We start from the raw sequence: 23,098 nt of genomic DNA, 5'->3' as shown, positions 1-23,098 counted from the left end.
GACATTGAACAAAGGAAAATTTAAATATAACAATTAAACACTAACTTTAAGTATGTCGACGTTGTTCAAATTCAAAAGCCACACCAGGGCGCACACGGGAATGAAGCCTCAGCTCCCCAGCGCGGAGACACCCCTCCCCAGGCTTCCCGTGCGCCCTTCCCAGGAGGCTTGTGGTGGGCGTGAGATTAAAACGTGAGTGGGTCAGAGGGGTCTGGTGCTGGTGCAAATGTGCACAAACCTGGGGACAGAAAGGCCAGGGTGCAGGACAGAAGCCCGGCCCAGGCTCCGTGGTAGGCCTGGTCCCTGGGCGCCCCAGGCCTGACCAGTCCCTCACTTCCTGGGAGGGTGGTGTGAGGGAGCAAGAGCAGGAACAAGAACTCCCCGGTGAGCAAGCAGGGCAGGTCTCCCGGCCTCAGCCTGATCTCCAAGCTCCTGTTTCCTGCACTGCGGCCAGACTTCCCACAGCAGGTTGGGACACAGCAGACCCCGGGGCATGGCCACTCACTCCTGAGCAGACTGTTTTGCATAGAGGAAGACGGAGCATCACTGGAGACCTCATAGGAAGTCAGCTTCGTGGGTGGGGAGGCAACTTATCCCAATCTGCTGCTGAAGGTTCGTTCCATGGTGGTCAGCACCACTGGATCCAGACAGTGACTTCCTGGGTGGGCCCAGGCAGCCCCTGGAACTGCAAAGTGAAGTTCAAGAGTATGGGACTAATGTCAGGGCTCGGAGCTCTGACCTCGTGTCTTCCCTCACCAGCAGAAGACGTGCTGAGCCGCTATTCTGTCTGCGCTCCCTGGCCTGTCACTGTGGGTCATGACACCCGGTTGCCTCCTAGGGCTCCAGTGAGGACCCAGTGTGCAGATAGCAGTGTGGTGACCCCGCCTCCCTCCCCAGGACCCTGACCTCACTGGCCCTACAGTGACCCCAGATGTTCAGCAGTGGGGTCAGGGGTGAGGTTTTGAATCAGGCTTCTCTGGGATCACTTCTTGACCTTGCTCTCTACTGGCCTCGTGCGCACAGGAACTTTGCTTACCTCTTAATCCCTCGGTTTCCCCTCCTTGACACGAGGGTGACAGTGCAGGGTAAAATCTCATAGGGTTATGGGGGTTTGGGGGGAATGTCCGCATGGCGGGTGTGCTGATGCCTGGCACAGTGAAGGGCTCACGAACCAGTGGAGGGAGGGTTGTGAGCTGTCGGGACAAACGTGCGGATGGACTGGCTGACAAGCAGACACAGACTGTGCTGCCCTTCAGAGTCCCTTCCTCTCTGTGCCCAGAAACCCAGTTTCTCTACCAAATGCCTGTCCTGTTATGACACATGCCACTGTCCCCACCCCCAGATCAAGTTAGGGACAGAAGGCGGCTCTTGTCCCTTGGGAGTTGCCTGGGATTTTACCAGGAAATGCTGAGCACTCACTCCTAGGTGTGTCCCACCCACCCGAGTGGAGCAATGGTCCTGGAAGCAGGCAGCGAACGTGGCCCCAGGGCTCCCAGCCCCTGGGAGGAGCCGGACTGAGCCTTATAAAGGGACCGGTCTTTGCCCAGATGCACAGCACATGCATCCTTCTCCTCAGTGACACCTCGTCAGCTCAGGTAAGTCTGCAGCAGACTCTGCCAGGAGGGGTGCCCGGGCCCAGCGTGTTCTGCGCTATGCAGCAGCAGGGAAAGCAGTGATGGGAGAGATTCCGGAGCCTGGGTCCAGCCTCAGCTCAGCCTCCAACGGGGCTGTGTGACTTCCTCCCACTGAGGTCCCGAGGTCCTCATCCACAACACGATGGCTGGACTGATGCTCCCCATTGCTCCCTTCCCTCCTCTGGGGCAGCTCCCGTGCAAACACCCCCTGGTGGAAGATGCAGGAATGACCCTCCCTCCCTCTCTCTCCTCCTCGTCTTCTTTTCTGTCTGGACTCACCTGACTCTCAGGCCCTGGGTTGGCGAAGGCCCACTGTGCACCCCCAACCCCGGGGAGAGTGGGTGTTCCTGCCAGAGTCTTGCAGGGTCTCCTGAGCCCAGGCCTGGGACGCCCACTCACCTCGCCCCTGGTGAGAAGACCTGCCCCTGGGTCAGGGACGGACCAACCAGAGCTTCCCGACCTCCTCCCCAGCTGAGGGAATGGCCAGTGACCTTCTGGGCACTGGGCTCAGCTCTGGCTTTGGGAGGTGAAACCTCTTTACTTACATGTGGCCTAACCTTGGAGTTCCAGAGAGCAGGGAGGTACAAAGGTCAGATAATTCCCAACTACAGACAATCTGGAGCCTATCCGTCCACATTCCACCCAATAGCCTAAATCTGGGGCAGGCATTTGTGTTTATTTCAAATCTGATGCCAACTGGGGCCCCCAGTCCCTCCTTTTCACGGGTGGGGATGGTCCAGGAAAACCTCTGCCAGAGGGCAGGACAAGGAACTGTGTGTCTGCGCACACTCACCATCCTACTCACACTCACCTCCAGGAGCCCCCACAGTCCGTTTCATGTAGAGCCTGCTTTAGGCTTACAATGGCCCCTTGGGGGTCTCCTTCCAAGAGCAGCCCCGGGGGGGGGGAGGGGCGGGGTCAGACCAGATTGGCAAGGATGTTATTTTGTCCCCACGACTCTGACCCTGACGCTGACCCTGGAGGAGATGGATGTGATGTTCTCTGACGAGTGGAGTCATCAAAACGCTGTGTTTGGCTCGGGTCCTTCTCAGGGTGGTGACCCCTCCCCTCTCTGCTCCCGGGAATCCTGGGGTGCTGCCCACGGTGGGCTCCGTGTCCTCCTCCACCTCCTCTGGACCCTGACCTCCATGGGCCCAGGTTCCAGCCTTGGTCTCACCCTCCTAGAGTGACACCTCATCCCACCTCCCAGGGTGACACGGTTCCTTCTGTTCCACCCGAGCCTCACTTCACTGGATCCTCGGTCCCCACCCCATTGTCCTAACCTGGAGACCCTCACTGGGGGCGGGATAACAGAACCACTGTCCTTCCCTCTGGCAGCCCCTTTGAGAACCAAGATGAGCCACACCGAAGCTGAGAAGTCCGTGATGGGCATGATCGACCTGTTCCACAAGTACGTCAAACCCGATGACACGATCGACAAGCCGGGCCTGCTGAAGATGCTGAAGGAGAATTTCCCCAACTTCCTCAAGGCCTCTGTGAGTCGGGGCAGCTTCTCAGGGTTGCCTGGGCCCTGGCGTGGCTGAGGGCACTTGGCTGTGAGAGTTTGGGCGACTCACTTCCATTGTCTCATCTGCAAATGGCTTAAAAGGACTTTGTACCCTGGCTCGTGATCAGGATGGAGGAGGTTATGTACGCGGTGATGTGTAAAGATGTATGGATGTCAGATAGGGCAGTGAGTAGGTGGTGGGACAGGAGAGCAGTGCGTGGATGCCCTCCCACCTGTCACTCTCCATCCAGGAGACTGAAGCCCAGGTGCTCGGGCCCGGCCTCTAGAAGCCTCTGTTAGGTTCTCTGAGATCCAAGACGAGAAACAGAAGTCCCATCACTCGTAAAATTTAACACCTTTCTTTACAACACAAAAGCTCATTCACAGGCCTGGTTTAACCTGACAGTTGGAATGTGCTGAAGTGGGTACACAAGGGGGCTACTAGGTGACACAGAGACGGGGAGGGCACGGAGAGGGAACTGAGAACGGAAGATTCCATAGGCCAAACTGATGACCGCAGAGGAGGCTTGGGAATGAAGGAGACAAGGGCTAGGGCCTTTTCTAAAGTTGCTGGGTAGAACTTAGGGTGGGTCAGGCCCTTGAGGTGGGTGGGGGAGTGGGTCTGGGTCTGGAGACCACCCACCCACCAGCTCATTGGTCAGTGCGGCTCTGGTGCTCGCCACCACCAGGCCTCTCATTCACCGGGATGGTGACGTGAGGCCAAGGAACCTCCCTCAGGGAGCTGCAGGGGAACCTGACGTCCCCACCCCCCCACTGAGCCTCCACTCGTCTGCACCAGCTGCACCTGTGTGGCCCCAGGTGCTCGCTCCCTGTCCGTGCCTCCTTCTCCTGTTCCACCCTCAACACTCTGGGACTAAATCAGCCTTGTTTTGTGTGTCTTTCCCACAGGACAATCAGGGCAAAGATTACTTGTCCCATATCTTTGAGGAAAAAGACAAGAATGAGGATAAGAAGATTCAGTTCTCCGAGTTCCTGTCCTTGGTGGGGGACATAGCCACTGAATACCACAATCAGAGCCACAAAGGGACCGCCAGTTCCGGGGGACACCAGTGAGCCCGCCCAGCCCCAGGCCTCCAGAGACCCCAGAAACAATAAAGTGTCTCCTTCTCCCAGATACAGCCTATTTCCCACTTTTTCTTTGGCTACTTATGCTGTCAAAACTGCCACTTCTTGGTGAGCCTCATTGTGGATTATGCATGGGTTGGATTAGCCCTTAAAAGGTGCCAGCAGGGTGCCCTCCTGTGGCCTTCAGCCTCACTGGCCACCTCTCTCAGCAGGGCCTTGTGGCCGCCTCTGCCCCTGCTCCCTAGTGCAGCCAACACGCCCGGCCCCAGAGGCCAGCAGGACAGAGAATTCTGTGGGGCCCCAGCCACGCTTTTCCTTCTCAAGCGTGGATCCGCACCAGGGGATCGTGGAACTGCAGTGAGCAGGAGCCCAGGTCTGACCCATGGGTTCCCCACGCCCACCTGCTCCTGCCCAGCATGACCCCAAGGGCACAGGGGAGATGGCACCCCTGAAACAGGGGTTCCATGGAGGGCATCAGGGGCACGTGGGCACTTGTCACTGTGAACAGGATGCTCAGCAGTGCCCGGGGGACTGGATCCCTTGTCCTGTGTCCTGGGCTCCTGGGCTGTGTCCTGTCCTGAGCATCTGCGTGTGTTTCAGCCTGCGTGTGTGTCCCTGTGGAGGGGAGAGAGCCACCCTGTCTGCTGAGCTCATCCCCGAAATGGTTTGCTAAATGCCGGGAGGTGGGTGTCTGGGGAAATTCACCCGGTGATCGGGGTTCAGGTGTGAGGAGCTCCAGCTAGTCCCAGAGTCCAGACAACCTCTGGGCGCTGAGTGAGAGGATGGGACTCGGGGGGGAGCAGGGAGCAGAGGGCACTAAGGGATGGGCGGAGAGCTCATGCTGCGCGTCATAAACGACAGTCCCCTTCCTCTGCCACAGAAAGGGGCATGTCATCTCCCTCAGGCTCTTCGAGATCAGAAAAGGTGCTCGGGGCTGAGGATTTCAGAAACAAGCAGGACAGAGGGGCTGCCTGAGCAGAGCGCTGGCTGTCCCCACAGATGGGGGGTCTCTCCATGGTGCCCGGAGGCCGGCCAGCGCTCACCTGTACGTCCAGGGCCACCTCTGGGCACGTCCCTGAAGCTCCAGCAGCTCCCCTCCTGGAGGCTCCCGTCATCTGCTGTCACTCCCTGCCTCCCGCTCACAGCCTCCCACCGACCCTCAGTCAGGCCAGCATTCTTCAGGGAGGAACTGGGCAACTGCCTCCAAAATCTCCTTCTGTCCCGCCTGCAGGAAACTGGTAGCGGGAACCATTTGTCCACTGGATGGCACGTCCACCTCCTACTCCCACCCTTCCATTAGCACCTCGGCTCCGAGACCATCACCTCCCTCCCCTGCAGGGACGTCCTCTCCTGACCACAGTGTGCAGCTTGCCATCACTTAGGACATGTCTGAGCTCTTCTTCTCCTACATCTCACTCTCTGCTTGCTGCTGTCTGTCCCCTCTCTCCCTGCGCCTCACTCCACCTGCTCTCACACTTGGGGAGACCTGCTCCCCGGGGCCTTTTCACCGTTTCTCCTGTCAGAACGCTGCTGATCTGCCACAGCGGCCGCTCTCTGCTGACCAGGGTCTCTGGTGCTGACTTTCCTCTGGGCCACCCCTCCCCCCCTCCCCCACCCACCAACCCTCCCAGCCTTCCACTGTCTTCTCTCCTCCTGCACCAGGACGCTGGGCTGGTCGCTGCCAGGGCTCCCAGAGCCGGTGCCTGCCCTCCTCCGCTCAGCCCTCCCTGTCCCCGTCCTGGGAACCCAGCTCCTGAAGGCCCCAGTACTTGCAGCCCCACCCCAACATACTTTATTGTTTCCCGGTTCAGTTCAATTTTTGTGATTCCTCCCTCTGCCTGAAATGTCTCTCGATGCCTCGTCTGCCTGGTTACTGTCACATAGCTCAACAGAGTATAAACATCACCTTCTCCTCAGTGACTCTTTGGAAGTGGACACACAGAACTTCTCCACAAATAAATATCCTTTCCTCCTTTATGCTGCCCATCACGCTGAGCCCACTTGCACTGCAGGAGCCTCATCGCGTCCCACATGCGCGCACCTCATGCAGACTGGGGAAGGAAAACACGTACTTTAGCATCGCTGATCTCCAGTACCTGGCAGCTCCAGCTCACAGTGCTTACTCTGACATCACTTCTTTTTGTTAAAATATGTGTGTTCAGATTCTGGTCCATCCCATCCAATGTTAACAGTAATCAAAAATGTAAAAACCTCCAGTTTCGAGGTTGGCTGTGAAACGCAGGAAGGAGCCTGGAAAGTGGGGCCAGGCTGAAAAGTGAAACTTGAAGCAGCCAACGGCTGCAGCTGAGACCGCCGTCCTGACCCTCCCAAACAAGGAGACGTGCGCGCCAGGCGGTGGCTGCGCCTCCACGCCCATCGCTGGTCCGCACCAGCCCGCGGAGCAGGCCGTGGCCTCTGAGGTGCGCCTGCCCTCCCTCATTTCCCCAACATTGCTTCCTTCAGCTGTCATAGGTTAAAAATCAGGATGAAGTGGGTAGACAAACACCTACTCACCTTCTGGTCGGGTTGAGGAGTCACACCCTAAAGGGACCTTGTGTGGGATCCCGAGACGGGCTCGCGTTCTCAGTGCTGTGGCGCGACGGTCAGTTGTAGGACTCCTCACGCTCTGTTGGGATTTGCTCTTTTGGTGCCCGTGTCAGCCCAGAGAGGTCATCTCCTGGAGGGCAGGGACCATGTGTCTGGTCCAAAGTTATTCCCCATTTGTCCTGAGGCAGCATCGATTGTGCCACGGCAGGGCGCTGTAGAAGGGTGTTAGTCCCCGCCCTCCGGGGTGGGTGAGAGCGCAGGAGAGGCCTGACGGAAAGGGAAGAGCCCGGCCACCTCCACGACCTTGCTCCGCGTTGGTGTGCGAGGAAATCGCTGTGGCTCTGGTGAGACTGAAGAGCTTCAGGAAAAGGCCGCAGCTGAACGAGTGCTCGGGGCCTAAGGTCTGAGGGAGGCTCTGACACCAGAGGGGACTCGGAAGTGGTGCCCGAGGAAGAGGAGTGTGTGGACCCAGGACCTGGAACATTCTCTCCCCCCCCTCCGTGCTCTGTGTACACAAAGGTGATGCCTAGGACGGAGTTCGTTGATGTGAGTGGAGCATGGTGGCATTTGTCACCCTGAGCATGTTGCAGGAACTATTTGCTGTTTGTTGAGCCCAAAACATTCTGCAAAGTGGAAGCCCAGGGGTGTCGGGGGAGGGTGCTCAAGAGCACGTTTTGTCCACGTGCTGGTGGGAGATGAAGTTAAAGGAGATGTGGGTGCCAAAGGAATGTCCTGACATAAAACGTCCTGCGCAAGTCCACATCGGGCAGCTCGGACCAGAGTCCCATCGTCCTGCGTCTCAAGGACTTCACGTCTACAGAGCTAGGCAGCTCCTCAGAGACAGCCCAGCCCCAGCCTGTAACTCAGGGCTACACCACCGAGGCCCAGGAAAGACTGACATATTCAACACTGCGAAGGTTGTTGGTGACAGAGTGGTGCCTGCGATGCGGGTTCCCTGGTTCTCGGTGAGCACTCGTGCCGGTTCCAGGCCGTGGAAATTGCTAGACTGTCTTCATTTGTTTCCCCACCTTTACATGTCTCATGAGTGACATCACCTGGTTATACCTCGTTACACGAGCACATTCACACCCGTCACCTCATGTGATAACGTTGAGTATCCCCTGGGGAATGGGTCTTACTCCCCTTTGACACTCGGGAATCCAAGACATGAGGAAGTGAGTGCTTCCCCTGAGTCACACTGGGGGTTACGGTGGAGCTGGCACTGGAAGTCGGGACTCCTGACCCTGAGTCAAGAGGTTAAGTGTTAATCACACTTTCTTACAACTTCTTACTTCATTCAACCCATGAGTGGGAGTCTGTCATGTGTCAGGACTGTCAAATCCTGTCCTGGTCCTCGCCTGGCTGTGGAGGAGAATACATAAATATTATCAGAACAATATGGAAGTTGAAAAATAGTGATAAAAACTGTTATGGGATTGTGTAAGAAGCAATAAATACCACTTGGGAGATTACAGAACCTAACAGAACAGGTGGCTTTTCATTAATTATTATATTCTGTTAGAAGTGAACAACCATAAAGGTAGGTTTAAGCAAGAATCCTTCTACAACTGGACAGGATCCTGAGAAGGGCCCGCGTTCACTCTGCTCGGGAAGCACTTGTAAACCTCTTCCAGGAGAGGATCCAGCCAGGGACTGCGATGTCTTCTGTAGTGTCCTCTCTTGCGGTTAAGAGGAAAAATATCGGACTTCGGGTCAAGGTTGCAGCATAGGTAAACACGACTCACCTCCTTGAACAACCACATCAAAATAACAACTAAACTATAGGACAACCATCACTCAGAACTATCAGAAATCGAGGTGAATGGAAGTCTGACAACTTAATCCTTTCACATTTTCACCTATTACCCCAATGTCTCCTCCCACCTGGCTGCCATCAGACCATTCCAAATCACTGATTTGATTCTTTGCTCCATGCCCTCTACTGTTGATTCCCTGTAAATTGTTCTTCATTTCAGTTAGTGTCTCCTTCATTTCTGACTGGGTCTTTTTTATGGTTTCTGTTGAGGTCCGCCCTGCCTGGTCTCAGGAAACTATGGCTAACCACCCATGGCTAAGGCTGAGTAAGAGGCCTCCAAACCAGGAGACACTAAGGAGACAAAACTTATCTCCCTGGCATGAACGCTGCCTGTTCCAATCCTGGCTCCCTTTGCATGATCAGCAGTCAATGACGGGTAACAATTCTCTAAGAAAGAGGATGAATCTAAGACAGACGTGATCACGTGGGAATGCCCTAAGAGTAGAGACTCAGGGGGCTGTGGAAATGAAGGGGTTATCGACATCGACCCCTGCCCCCTCGGTTTTGTCAAAGCCTGAGTCCTTGTGAGAAATCCAAGTTGCCTGTGAGAAATCTCCCAGCTGCCTTTGTCTCCTCTGCCTGACTCAGGCTTGTGGAAATAACAGGGGCGGTGCAGTCCAGGCCAGAGTCAGCGGACCCCCGGGGTAATCAGGCCTGAGACATAGAATATGCAAAATCCTATGAGATCTGCTTGCTGGAGGATGCTCTTTAATTGGAATATGAAGGCACAGGCAGGAAACAAAACTAAGTTTTTAAGTCCTGTAGTCTTTTTTAAATGATAAAACCCCAAAATCTCAGCCCGGAATCCCACTGGGAGATCTGCCAGCCCCTTTCAAAGCTAACTATTTGTTTTATCTTCCCTGCCAGACTGTAATTAAAAAACTGTATTTGTATTCTCAATAAAAGCCTTCTTGGGTGGGAAAACGGGGCACTCTCCAATAGAGAGAGTGGCCATTTTCATCCCTATTCCTCCACAGGACTTGTCGTCTGTGTGTATGTTTTCTCGTGTTTCAAGCATCTGCAGCAGCAACGGATACTGCTGGCCAGCTGTCACAGGTTTCCATGCCCTTTTTAATGCTGTTGAAATGCTCAAAGCTCACTGAGCATCCTTATAGCCAGTGTTTTGAACTCTGCATCTAGCAGACCGCTTGTCCCCCGTTTTGTTTAGTTCTCCCTCTGGAGTTTTTCTCTGTTCTTTCACTTGGGCCATGCTTCTTTGTCTCCTCATTCTGGCAGCCTCCCTGTGTTTATTTCCACATATTAGGTAGAGTTGCTGTGACTCCCTGGCTTGGTAGAGTGGCCTAATGTAGTGACTCATAGGGTCCAGTGACATATCCTTCCCTATCGTCAAAGATGGGCACTTGAGCGGCACCTACTGTGTGGGCTGCGTACACCCCCTCCTGCAACCAACCCTTGATTGCTATTGGCAGGTCAATGGGAAGGATTCACCCAGGCCACTGAGCTGCAAGGACCAGTTGTGACCACTGACCATCAAACTTTGCCCTTCGTGCAGGATCAGCTATGCAAGAGCCCACTCCACAAAGCAGGTCTTACTTCAGCAGGGCTCTGGCACTCACCTGTGTTCTGTCTGGGGCCACTTGGCATAATGTATAGAGTGATATGCAGCTGGCTGCTTTTTGTGCTGGGGTTGGAGGTGCCCTGGTGAGGCCAGGCTGTGAACCAAGGCCAACTGCTGCTAGTTTTACAGAACAAACAAGGGGGGCCTGGGACAATATGCTATTACTGAAAGAAGCCCCCAGGTCCGTTATGTCCGCTGCCAGAGGAAAGACGTCTCTCAATGCCAGAGATTTGTGAAAAGGAAAGGAAACGTTTATTTAATGCTATACAAACTTAAAGTAGGGACCTAATGTCTTCCCTAAAGTCCCTTAAAGCACTCACAAACAGACACAGTCCTTCCTTCCTTCCTTCCCCCTTTGCCCAGTCCATAGTACTGTATCTCTTAAAGCTGCGGGGGTCCCTACTCTGGCAAAGGCACGTGGTCCTCTCTCCCTGGGCCACGGGAGTCCCCACTCTGCCAGAGCTGCATGGTTCTCTCCCTCAGGGCCGAAAGAGTCTTCACTCTGCTAAAGCTGTGTGGTTCTCTCTTGCAGGGCTGCACATGGTTCTCCCCCCTTTCAGTGGCTGCCGCGTCTTGGTTTAAATCCCAGCGCCAATCTTTCTCTGAAGCCCCATTTCCGGGTCCTCACAATTGGCTACAGCTGCCAGATTCTGGGCAGGTGTGGCCCTGTGGTGTGGAGCCAATTATCTCCAGGCTCTTCTGGATCTTATTACAGATCCCTATTTGAGGCTCCCCTGTTGGCTGCACCCTGTTACAATCCCTCTCAGATTTACACCCACTTCATAATCTTATAAAGGACAATGGACGAAGGTCTCATCTTCTTGTAACTGCTTCCGGCTGGAAATGGACGTTGTTCTACCCACCCATGGGTCAGGGGTGCCCTGAAAGGGGGTGGGGGATGCAGCATGGAGGGAGTCCTTCCTGTAAGGGGAAGGACCTTACAGAATCCTGGTCAGTTGGCTGTCACCAGGAAGTCTCAGGCTCGGTGCCCAAAGGCTGGCATTACTGGACCATTGGCATCCTGGTCATATTCTGGAGGTGATAGATTTTGGAAAAAGTTGGAAGGCACAATTAAATCATAACCACTAAATGACAAAGGCAAGGGCTTAGGTAAGGAATGGCTTATCAGGAGGAAGGTGTACAAGGCACACTACACCTATCCGAAACTCTTGTGGCCCACTATACTTCACTTGGGCTGAGGGGAATATGTTAGGATTTCTCTCCTTTCATATATCTGGGGCCCTTTCTGTTCAAGCCATCAAGACAGAAAAGGCAAAATTAGTTCTAAAGTGAAGCCCACAGACTGCCCAAACCATTCACCAACCCAACCACTTAGTTCAGCCAAACCACTGAATCTCAGGGGGCGATAATGAAAATGGGCTCCTTCAGTGAGGCCTGTATTACCGTCAATCACTCAGGTAATGAGGTTCTAGGTATATGCCCTACAAAAACAGAAGAACACACAGGTTAATTTACACAAAAAATTCCCAAGCCAGTCTGTGTGTGTGAGACTGTCTTTTGGAAAGACATCTTGTTACAAGGCCCTTGCTACAATGATATTTAACAGTGGCAATTTGACAGATCCTTTGTGCCTGTAAATTGAAAAGCAAATTTTCAATACAGTTGCGCCATTTCTGATGTTCAATACTGAGTATTGTATTTTCCTCAAACCATAATTTTTCTCCTTAAGATCACCCTCACTGTTATTAAAGGGACTACTTTGAGTCCTGCTTTTAATTTTGATTGTTCGTTTGCATAAACACACCAAGAGCAGCCTGGGTCACTTATGATCCTTGAGTCTACTTTGCTGGAACTCACACAGGCAGCCTTTAGATTGACTTCTCAGTCCACCCCCACCCCCTTGGGGCACAGAAGCAGAGCCACACATCCGCCATCTGGCTTCGCCTGTACCAGTTGTTTCACTCAAATCCTTGAGGCTTCCATTGTGCTTACAGGTTCCTTTTGGCCATCTTTCGGGAAAGCCACCTTCGTTCCTTCCCTGGAAAGACTGCCATGAACCACACAACCAACCAAAGTACCAGGCTTTTCTCGTGGGCATATGCTTGCTTCACAAGTCAATCCCAGTTCCTCAGGGCTTTCCGGTGACGACCAGAACCCAGACATGCCTCCTTCAGGCGTGACATTCCAGTCAAAGTCTTGGTTAGCAAAACCACTATTAACGACTGGTCTTATTGGTTTTATGCAAAGAAACCTTATATTATCGCTCACTAGTTCAGAATGCCAAATTCTGAAGGGATCAGGTAGGGAGAAAAGTACAAAGTGTGAAGGAAAATCCTTTTCCTTCTGATCCACCAGGCTTCTCAAAACTTTCCTACAGAGTGTGAAGTTTCAACCTTCCCTGGAATCCTCAATTTCCTTTTCAGAGCAGATACAGAGCGAAATGCAAAACAGAGTTCCAGAATAATACACAGGTAGAAGCATTCTCTTGCACCAATGCATCCACTGGTGCCTCGCAGAGACATGCTCCTTCAGGTCCGGTCTCATGGCAGAGACATGCCCCCTTTGCCTCTGGCTGAAGTGGTCGTCAGCCCCAAATGACCCTTCCTGGGTCCTGAGTGGCAAAGGCATGCTCCTCAACCGGTTACAGGTGACCTTTCCTAGGTCTTCAGGTACAGGTTTCTGATCAGAAACAAAACCAACGTGAGAAATTTGCTCTTTATCTATAAAACAAATAGTTCAGGTTTCCTCTACTCCAGGTTTAAAACTTTCACAACCTTTACACAATTTTCGCATCCAGATTTAACCATCATTTTCTTTTAACCCTGGTTCCTTTCCCCTTTTGCGATGGGGGCACTCATTCCTCCAGTGCCCCTCCTCCTGACAATAGGCACATTGATTATGGCCTAGTGCGCCTTTCTTCTCCGTAGGGCCCCTTTTGCCCCTGGCCCAGTGGTGGGCACCCGATGAGTTTCCCTTTTCTGCCCTAGGGCCCCACTTCTTTTGGTTTCCCTGGGCTAACTCCAAAAACACTGTGGCCCGTTTTGCCTTCCCTGCTTCCCGGGCATTGTAGACTTTAAAGGCTATGTCCACTAGCTGGGAGGAGCTCATTCCCAGTACTCCGTCTACACGCTGAAGTTTGTTCCTGATGTCCGGAGCACTCTGCCCAATAAAAGTCATGTTTACCATTCTCATGTTCTCTGGTGCCTCTGGATCAACGTCAGTGCATTTCCTATATGCCTGACAGATCCTCTCTAGAAATTCAGAAGGATCCTCATCTGGATTCTGCTGGAGAGTCTGTATCATATTCAGACTCCTCTGCCTGGGCACTCCTTTCCTAAGTCCTTCCTTTCCATAGTGTCTCAAAGAGGTGAAGCCACCTCTGCTATTCGGGTCCCACTTAGGGTCTCCCCGAGGAATTGCCTCCACTGGGGTAAGAATTCCCTCAGTGTCCTCATCACGGAGACGCTGGGCCTCCTGATCAGCCCTACTTAGAACCAAACGTCTTTCATCTGCTGTTAGCAAAATGTTCAGGAGGGCCTGTATGTCTGCCCAGTTTGGGTGGCAAGTGGCAAAAATAGAGGCAATAAGATCTGCCATCTTCTGAGGATCACTCCTATATGAGTTATTGGCATTCCTCCAGTTCATAAGTGGAGAACGGAGCATGAGCCCAATAGTGACCAGCGGGCTGGCCTTCTTCATTTATTCGGCCAATCGGATATTGCCTCAAAGGGTACTGGCTGGCTACACCTTTGGAGGCTCCCCGGTTATAGGAGGTGCCCTGGCGAGCTCTGGAGGGTGAGACACATTGCTCAGCAGGTGGAGGTGGAGCAGTTGGCTTTACAGGAGGAGACAGTACTGAGGTGGCTCCCACTGCCTGTGCAGGGGGAGGTATGCCAGCAGAGTTGTTCTCATCCCGTGTGAGGCTGGAGGTGTAGAAACCTCCACCAGCTGTGAAGGTGGTGCCCTCTCGGAGGCCCCTCCTACCTGCAGAGGGTGGTGCCCCAAGGCCTCACCCTGCAGAGGGGGCCAGGCTCCTCCCACCTGCAGAGGGTGGTGCCCCGAGGAAACGCCCCCCCCCACCCACAGTGGGCTGGACCGAGGCAAAGCACAGGCATCTCCCACCTGCTGGGGCACTGGGACCCCCACCCATTGGGGCTGGGGTGCCCCACAGGCAGGCAGTGCGCACGCCCCTCCCACCTGTGAAGGTGGCGGCAGAACGCAGGATGCACCCACCTGTAAAGATGGCGCCGGCCAGCCGGCTCCGGTTTCGAGAGCCAAGGGGTCCCCTCCCATATGCTGGTGAGGATAGTTAAAGGAGCCAACTCGCGAATCTGTGGTGCAGACTTCTCCCACCTGCAAGGGCTGGGGAGTTGTGGCGGCCCCCACCTCTTAGGGAGGCCGCAGCACCACTGGAGTTCCCCCTGTCTGCGAGCTCCCATTCCCTGGGTTCAGAGCATTAATGAGGTTTATCTCCTCATTCTCTCTTCCTGTGTTCGACTATCAGGGAGGGGTTCTGAGACCACTTTTCCCTTCTGGACCATCACACGCTTCTCTGTCTCTGGCACAAAGCTGTTGTGCAATATTATAAATGCATTAAGATAGTATAACTCCAGCTAGTTCATACCGCCTGCAATAATGTTTCAATCTAGCAATGATGCAGTAACTCAAAGAACCATTCACTGGCCACCTCAGCTCATCACCCAAAACATAAGTAGGCCACACCGTGTTACAATATTAAACCATTAACTGCTTAGTCAAGGGAATCTTGTATGTCGACTTAGCACAGTAGTTCTCCCAATCCCTTAGGATTCTACCCAATGGGCTCCACTTAGGGACTGGCTCAGAACTACTCTTACAGTTCCGACAAAGCAAGCAAAAGTTCAAACAAAGCAAGCAAAGGTTACAGATAGTGTAAAGACCAGGTATTTCCAGATCCATTATCCAAAATTCCTGCTCCATTATTCCAAAAAAAAGCACTCAGAAACCAAGTTTTCAACCAAAACACTTCCATGTCTCTGCTCTCTCTGCTTCATTTCCTTTTCACCTTTCCAGGTGTGATAGGCAGCCGATGCCCTCAGGAGGAGTGCAGAGCACTTTCTCGCACCTGAGGGGGTCGGTCTGCCACAGACAATTATCATCCCTTCATGGTCGCCAAAGACTGTTACGGAACAAACAAGGGGGGCCTGGGACAATATGCTGTTACTGAAAGAAGCCCCCAGGTCCGTTATGTCCGCCGCCAGAGGAAAGACGTCTCTCAATGCCAGAGATTTGTGAAAAGGAAAGGAAACATTTCTTTAATGCTATACAAACTTAGAGTAGGGACCTAATGTCTTCCCTAAAGTCCCTTAAAGCACCCACAAACAGACACAGTCCTTCCTTCCTTCCCCCTTTGCCCAGTCCAGAGTACTGTATCTCCTAAAGCTGTGGGGGTCCCTACTCTGGCAAAGGCACGTGGTCCTCTCTCCCCGGACCACGGGAATCCCCACTCTGCCAGAGCTGCGTGGTTCTCCCTCTCAGGGCTGCGGGAGTCTCCACTCCGTCAAGGCCGCGTGGTTCTCTCCCTCAGGGCCGTGAGACTCTTCACTCTGCTAAAGCTGTGTGGTTCTCTCTTGCAGGGCTGCGCATGGTTCTCCCCCCTTTCAGTAGCTGCCGCGTCTCAGTTTAAATCCCAGCGCCAATCTTCCTCTGAAGCCCCATTTCCGGCTCCTCTCACAATTGGCTACAGCTGCCAGATTCTGGGCAGGTGTGGCCATGTGGTGTGGAGCCAATTATCTCCAGGCTCTTCTGGATCTTATTACAGGTCCCTATTTGAGGCTCCCCTCTTGGCTGCACCCTGTTACACTCTCACAATTGGCTATAGCTGCCAGATTCTCGGCAGGTGTGGCCCTGTGGTGTGGAGCCAATTATCTCCAGGCTCTTCTGGATCTTATTACAGATCCCTATTTGAGGCTCCCCTCTTGGCTGCACCCTGTTACAGTAAGCAGGTCTTACCTCAGCAGGGCTCTGGCACTCACTTGTGTTCTGTCTGGGGCCACTTGGCATAATATATAGAGTGATATGCAGCTGGCTGCTTTTTCTGCTGGGGTTGGAGGTGCCCTGGTGAGGCCAGGCTGTGAACCAAGGCTGGATGCTGCTAGTGCTCACTTAGGTACAGGGGCTTACTGAGGCCAGCTGCCACTTGTTTGAGAGCATTTAGAAAGATCAGAAGCATATGCCAAAACAAGTCTTTCGTATAGAAAAGTCACTGTTAACCACTTGGGTTGGCCCATAAACTTGGTGGGGCAAAGTCTCAGGGAATCGCCAGGGTAGGGTAAATAGTGTCAGCCAGGTTGATGGAGTCTCAGATATGGTGCCTGCCGTGCCCTGTGGCTTTGTGTGGGAAGGGTTCAGAAGAGGAACCATGGTGTCTGCCAGCAGTTCAGTCTTAGAGAAAGCTGTCCCTCAAGCTCTCATCCTGATGCAAGATATTTCAGTTCCTCCTCGTATGCCTCTGGTGCCTTTCAAGCTGCTGCCCTGGTGTTGGAGCTTGGTGAGAGTGAGTTTGAGTAAGTTCATGTGCAGGCCCTTTAAGAGGAACTGCCTAAGAATCCAGCAGTTTCTTCCATCAACTCAATCTTCACTGGTTTTTATAGCCAGTAGTCATAGGGATCTATCTTCCCGGCTCTGGAAACCTAGACTGGAAGGACTGGTGGGGCTGGGACCCCTCACTCCTGAGATATCCCTCCCAATTTTTATCTGCCACACATGGGTGTGGGAGCAGCCCATTCCATGTCTTTGTGTCACCACCCTTCCTACCAGTCTGGATGGATGTGGTTTCTTCTTTAATTCTGTGGTTGCAGGACTTCCATTCAACTAGATTTCTGCCAGTTCTGAGTGATGGTTATTCTACAGTTTAGTTGTAATTTTGATGTGGTTGTGCAAGGAGGTGAGCCTTGTTTGCCTAGGCTACCATCTGGGAAATCTTCCCCCAACATTTCAATGTTATTAATACTTAGTTTATACTTTAGTGACAATTAGCCCTTAAAACTTAAAATACATATTCTGTTATAAACTATAGTCATGTTCAATAATACATATTTATAAACAGTAATTTTGGTTTTTCTTGTAGCAAATCATATAAAAATTGGCTTAATGACATAAATAATACATTTAAATTCTTCATGGTTTTCACTTTAATTTCCAAGCTGTTACTGATTTCTTTTTTAAGTACATTTTATTGATTATGCTGTTACAGTTTTTCCAATTTTTCCTCCTTTATCCCTCCCTTCACCCTGCACCCCTCAACCCTCCAGGCTTCATGTCTATGAGTTGTACATATAAGTTCTTTGACTTCTCTGTTTCCTACACCATTCTTAATCTCTCCCTGTCTATTTTATGCCTACCAATTATGCTTCTTATTCGCTGTACCTTCCCTCCATTCTTCCCCTCCCACTCCCCTGTTGATAACCCTCCATGTGATCTCCATTTCTCTGATTCTGTTCCTGTTCTAGTTGTTTGCTTAGTTTGTTTTTGTTCTTGTTTTAGGTGTGGTTGTTAATAATTGTGAGTTTGCTATCGTTTTATTGTTCATATTTTTATCTTCTTTTTCTTAGATAAGTCCCTTTAACATTTCATGTAATAAGGGCTTTGTGATGATGAACTCCTTTAACTTGACCCTATCTGGGAAGTACTTTATCTGCCCTTCCATTCTAAATGATAGTTTTGCTGGATAGAGTCATCTTGGATGTAGGTCCTTGCCTTTCATGACTTGGAATACTTCTTTCCAGCCCTTTCTTGCCTGTAAGGTCTCTTTTGAGAAATCAGCTGATAGTCTTATGTGAACTCCTTTGTTGGTAAGTATCTCCTTTTCTCTTGCTGCTTCTAAGATTCTTTTCTTATTTTTAATCTTGGGTAATGTAATTATGATGTGCCTTGGTGTGTGCTTCCTTGGGTCTAACTTCTTTGGGGCTCTCTGAGCTTCCTGGACTTCCTGAAAGTCTATTTCCTTTGCCAGATTGGGTATGTTATCCAGTATTTTTTTCAAGTAACTTTTCAATGTCTTGCTCTTCCTCTTCTCCTTCTGGCACCCTATTATTCAGATGTTGGAACATTTAAAGTTGTCCTGGAGGTTCCTAAGCCTCTCTTCACTGTTTTGAATTCTTGTTTCTTCATTTGGTTCTGATCGAATGTTTATTTCTTCCTTCTGCTCCAAATTGTTGATTTGAGTCCCGCTTTCCTTCCTATAGTGACATTTGGGTTCCCTGTACATTTTCCTTTTTTCACTTTGCATAGCCTTCACTTCTTCCTCTATTTTGCAACCATGCTCAACCATTTCTGTGAGCATGCTGATTACCAGTGTTTTGAACTCTGCATTTGATAGGCTGGCTATCTCTTCATTGTTTAGTTCTATTTTTGGAGCTTTGATCTGTTCTTTCATTTGGGCCATATGTCCCTGTCTAGGCACACCTGTTACCTATTAAGGGGTGGAGCCTTAGGTATCCGCCAGGGTGGGGCCACCTGCATCACTGCGTTATGGTGCTCACCGTATGTGGGTTGAAAAGGAACAATGCCACTTTCTCAGCTCTTGGTCCGCTTTCAGTTACTTCCCCAACTACCCACAAGCAACTTGGGCCCTTCTGGTGCTGATTTCCAGGTGGGTAGGTTGTGTACATTCTAGGACCCTGTGGGTCTCTCCAACAAACTCTCCTGTGAGGCTAGGAGTTTCTCCTGCCACTGCAACCCCCACAGGTTTTTACAATGAGAGGTTTTGAGGCTTTCTTTTCCTACACTGGAATCCTGGGTTGCATGGTCTGTCTTACTCCCCAGTTGTTCCTCCCAGTTTATCCACACACAAATGTGGGACTGCTAGCTGCTGTCTTGCTGCCCATCTCCACCTCTCCTACCAGTCTGGATGAATGTTTCTTCTTTAACTCCTCTGTTGTCGGACTTCCATGCAGTTTGGTTTCTGGCAGACCTTGTTTTTTGTTTTTAAGTTTGTTGTTGTCCTTATTTTGGTTGTATGGGAGACAAAGTGCATCTACATACACCTCCATCTTGGCCAGAAGTGGAAATCTTCCAATTTTGTGTTTCCTTTATACTTGTATTTGCTGGCATAGTGCTGTGGAGAAGAACATTCCCTCCCCCTTTCATATCATTAAAATTTTTATTTTGACTATCGCTGTGGACTATTGATTTTTCTATATTCAGTGCTATAATCCCTCAAAGGTATACAATTACCTACTATTATTTCACCCTTGGTCACTGCTAGATTTTTGTTTTATATCTATATCCGAAGATATGCAATGATAACCAACTGTTCACAAATCAAAATTTTCTCAGACCTCTTGTTGAGTTCATCCCTAATAAACTCCTCATAATGAGTCAGGATTCCCTGAGTGTTGCATATTTATTACTCATTTTCTACTGCTTTGATACATGGATAGCTTCACTGAAGAAAAAGTATTGCCCCATCAATGTCTTTCATTGTTTTTTAAAATATTTTCCTGCTGGTATGTTCTGTTGAGATGTAAAATGTAAATAGCTTTTCCCTCCATCATATGTGAGTGGCTTCTTTGAGGGGCAGAGGAAGGTCTGGAGGCTCAGAATTTTTTTTCTTCATCTTTAAATTCTGTTAGTTCTGAGTCCTGGCTCATGTAACTCAGTGGATTGAGTGTAAGACTGCGAACTGAAGGGTCACTGGTTCTGTTCCCAGTCAGGGCACATGCCTGGGTTGCGGGCCAGGTCCCCAGTGGGGAGTGTGTGGGAGGCAACCACACATTGATGTTTCTCTCCTTCTCTTTCCACCTCCTTTCCCTTCTGTCTGAAAATAAAATCTTTTTAAAAATTCTCTTAGTTCTGAGAAGATGAGTCTTGGAGTTCACTATTCCAGTTCTAATATTCCCAGGTTCTAGACTTTCTCTCTGATCCTTTCTCAATATTTTTAGTCATTCATTGCTTTATTCAATGTCTCTTCTAATTTTAGACAAGTACAGTGTGGGGCAAAAGTAGGTTTACAGTGGCTCGTATGGAAAATAAACAGTATATAAAAAATAATAATATAAGAATAAACTCTGTGTTTCACATATTCACAACTGCAAACCTACTTTACCCCACCCTGTATGTTGCCCTGTGAACCTTGTTGTTTACCCTCTTTTTCAGTGAAATACCTTTCTCTTCAACTTTTTCCTAAATTATACGAATCCTAGTTTTTTAAATATATTTTATTGATTACGCTATTACAGTTGTCCCACTTTCCCCCCTTTATTCCCCTCCACTCTGCACACCCCCTCCCACCCACATTCCCCCCTTTAGTTCATGTCCATGTGTCATAAGTTCTTTAGCTTCTGCATTTCCCATACTATTCTTGCCCTCCCCCGTCTGTTGGTTGTGCAAAGAAGTGAAAGGTTTCTACCTATGCTTCTATCTTGGCTGAAACTCCTGATGTTTCTTTCCCTCTCTTTCTCCTTCCCTTCCCCTCTCTAAAAATAAATAAATAAATAAATAAATAAAATATTTATAAAAAGATGAGACTTCCTTCAGGAAAACAAAGAAGTCGAGGGCTAACAAACAATGGAAAGCACTCCTGCAGGAGAACTTGAAGATCAGTTGACGTTTATGACAACAAGAACAGAAATGGACTCCAGCCAATTGAAGAAGAAATCTGTTGAAAGGTTGTTGAGAGATCACAGAATAGCCAGGAAAGTGGGAGAACTGGGTTCTGACAAGAGAACAAGGGTCAAGGAGACAAGGGTCAAGGGTCAGGAGAACCAAGTGAGGTTAGAACTGCAGGTGAGGAGACCTTCCCTCCATGAGGCACCTGTTTTTTCTGGGAGCCCAAGGTGACAGGTGGGGATGTGGTGCTGGTGGGAGCTGTCCTGCTGGGGGCCAGTGAACAGAACTGCCCAGGGAATGTGACTCCTCCTCCCCTCTTCTCTTCCTCCCACTCTATTGCCTCACCTCTTGTTACAGGGTGCAGCCAAGAGTGGGGCCCCAAATAGGGATTTGGAATGGGGTCCAGGACTCAAGGCGTCCAGGAAATATTAGGATGTCCTCACCGCCCCCCCCACAAATGTGAGTTGGGGGAAGGGACACATGGAGCAGGAACATGCAGGGCTGTTTTGTACAGCAACAGCTTTGCAGCTAACCTCTGGCATGGTCATTTAATATATCTATAACCTTTAACTGGTTGCATAGATATGTTAAATAGCTGTGGCCATGCTTTGAGCCAGAGGGATGGAAGTCTCTTCCACCCAAGATGTAACTGGGGGGCAGGTCCCCTGAGTTACAGTGCCTGCATGAGAGTTTGGACAAGATTGGCTCCATGACATGGGGCTACACCTGCCCATACTCATGATGGCAGCCCAGTAAACTTAGAATAATACAGAAATGCTGGCAGGTGTAACTGATTGTAAGATGAGTCAGAAATGGGGGTGCAGAGGAAGATTGGCGCAGGGATTTAAACTGAGATGCAGCAGCCAGTGCAGAGAGGACCATGCTGCTGTGGCAATAGAGGAGAGAGCCACACACTTCTGGCAGAGTGGGGACCCCTGCAGCCATGTGAGGAGAGATCCACGAGGTTTCGCCAGAGTGCAGACCCCCACAGCTTTGGTAGAAGAGGACCACGTGGCTTTGGGGTGCTCCCTTTGACTGTGTGGCTTGGGAAGCAGGAGAAACTTTGCCTGGAAGAAGGATGAAAGAACTGTTGCCAGTAGGCCATGAGAAGGTGCCACATGGCTTTGGATTAATCAGAGATCCTGCCTGGACAGTGACACAGCTGACAGTGTCAGGAGCCTCGATCCTGGATGTTTGCTTCTTTTCCTGAGTTATGGTACGCTAAATTAGGGCAGGGGGAGAAGGAAGCACTGTGGGTATCTGAGGATATGCAAAAGGACTTTGATATTTTAATGAAGACATTAGGTCACTACTTTAAGTCTGTATAGCATTGAATAAACATTTCCTTTCCTTTTCACAAATCTCTGGCATTGAGAGACGTCTTTCCTAAGGTGGCAGACAATCGAACCTAGTGGGGGTCCTTTCAGTAATAGTATATTGGTCTAACCCCCCTTGGCCCTGTGTGTGGGTGTGTTCTGTAACAGTTTTTGGCGTCCCTGGGTGGGCCAGTAATTGCAGTCCCCCATCTGTTCTGTAACACTCTCTCACATCTGTCTCTCCATCTGCCTTGCTCTTGTTCTTTTCATCCCCTTCCCTTCCCTCCACTACCTCCCCATCCCTCTTTCCTTATTCCTTCCTATCTATGCTCCTCTGCCCTTGTACATAATGAATGCCACCAGAACACCATAATCGGTTTCCACAGTATCAGAGAAAGATGAGGGAATATTTTCCATTAATGCAAGAAACACGAATGTGTTTCTGTTTGGGCAGGCTCTTTGCAGGTCTTCCGGAGACAGAGAGGGGGCTCCAAAGTGGGGTGGCTGAGCGTCCACAGTCCATTCCTCGAGGACTGGGCCTTAGGATGACCCCGGCTGTGGTGACTGAATGTAAGGAACTTGTGTTTCAGCACCACTCACATTTGACCCGCAAAGTTCGGGGGAATAACATTCAACTCAAATCCTTTCCTTACAGTATATTCAACCAAGAGAAAGGCAAGGTTTCAAGGGAAGGGCCACGTCGCCCCCTTGTGGCCACACAGTGATCCGCACAGACCCGGGGAATACCTGAGATGGAAGGCAAGGTCAGGTCCAAAGAAAACCAAACATGCACATATAAGCACCTATAGTAGGTAGGAAAGTAGGAAGAGGCACGGAGTAAATGACTTTTTTTTTCAGGTATTGCATTCTTCCCCACCTATCTATTTCCTATTCCTCAGATTGGTGGTTGCCAGAGGCATGGGGTGGGGGCGGGTGGGGTGTCAAATTGGGTAAGGGGAGTCAAAAGCTAGAAACTTTCAGTTATAAAATGTATAAGTCCTGGGAATGTAATGTATGGCACGGAGACTATACTTAAAAATACGGTATTGCATATTTGAAAGT

The 23,098-nt window shown here is 50.7% G+C and overlaps 1 protein-coding gene across 1 annotated transcript; it reads left to right on the top strand.

Annotated features, from left to right (window-relative positions):
* Positions 1 to 1,547: 1,547 nt before the first annotated feature.
* On the top strand, positions 1,548 to 4,269 carry LOC123804719 (protein S100-A7-like). The gene is made up of 3 exons (XM_045817141.1): positions 1,548 to 1,595; positions 2,973 to 3,130; positions 4,051 to 4,269. The coding sequence occupies exons 2-3, from the start codon at positions 2,990 to 2,992 to the stop codon at positions 4,213 to 4,215; spliced, it is 306 nt and encodes a 101-aa protein (XP_045673097.1). The 5' UTR covers positions 1,548 to 1,595; positions 2,973 to 2,989; the 3' UTR covers positions 4,216 to 4,269.
* The last annotated feature ends 18,829 nt before the right edge of the window (positions 4,270 to 23,098 follow it).

This window comes from Phyllostomus hastatus, unplaced genomic scaffold (assembly GCF_019186645.2).
Source record: "Phyllostomus hastatus isolate PE091 unplaced genomic scaffold, TTU_PhHast_1.1 phas_scaffold_216, whole genome shotgun sequence".
Taxonomy (NCBI): Eukaryota; Metazoa; Chordata; class Mammalia; order Chiroptera; family Phyllostomidae; genus Phyllostomus; species Phyllostomus hastatus.
The sequence above is the reverse complement of the archived record's forward strand: the minus strand, read 5'-3'. Positions and strand labels throughout refer to the sequence as shown.

What these genes read in the sequence shown, in the direction of transcription:
- LOC123804719 (XM_045817141.1), top strand. Translation starts at nt 2,990, where the DNA reads ATGAGCCACACCGAAGCTGAGAAGTCCGTGATGGGCATGATCGACCTG. An exon ending in CCAACTTCCTCAAGGCCTCT is followed by an intron (nt 3,131 to 4,050) that starts GTGAGTCGGGGC and finishes TCTTTCCCACAG; the next exon opens with GACAATCAGGGCAAAGATTA.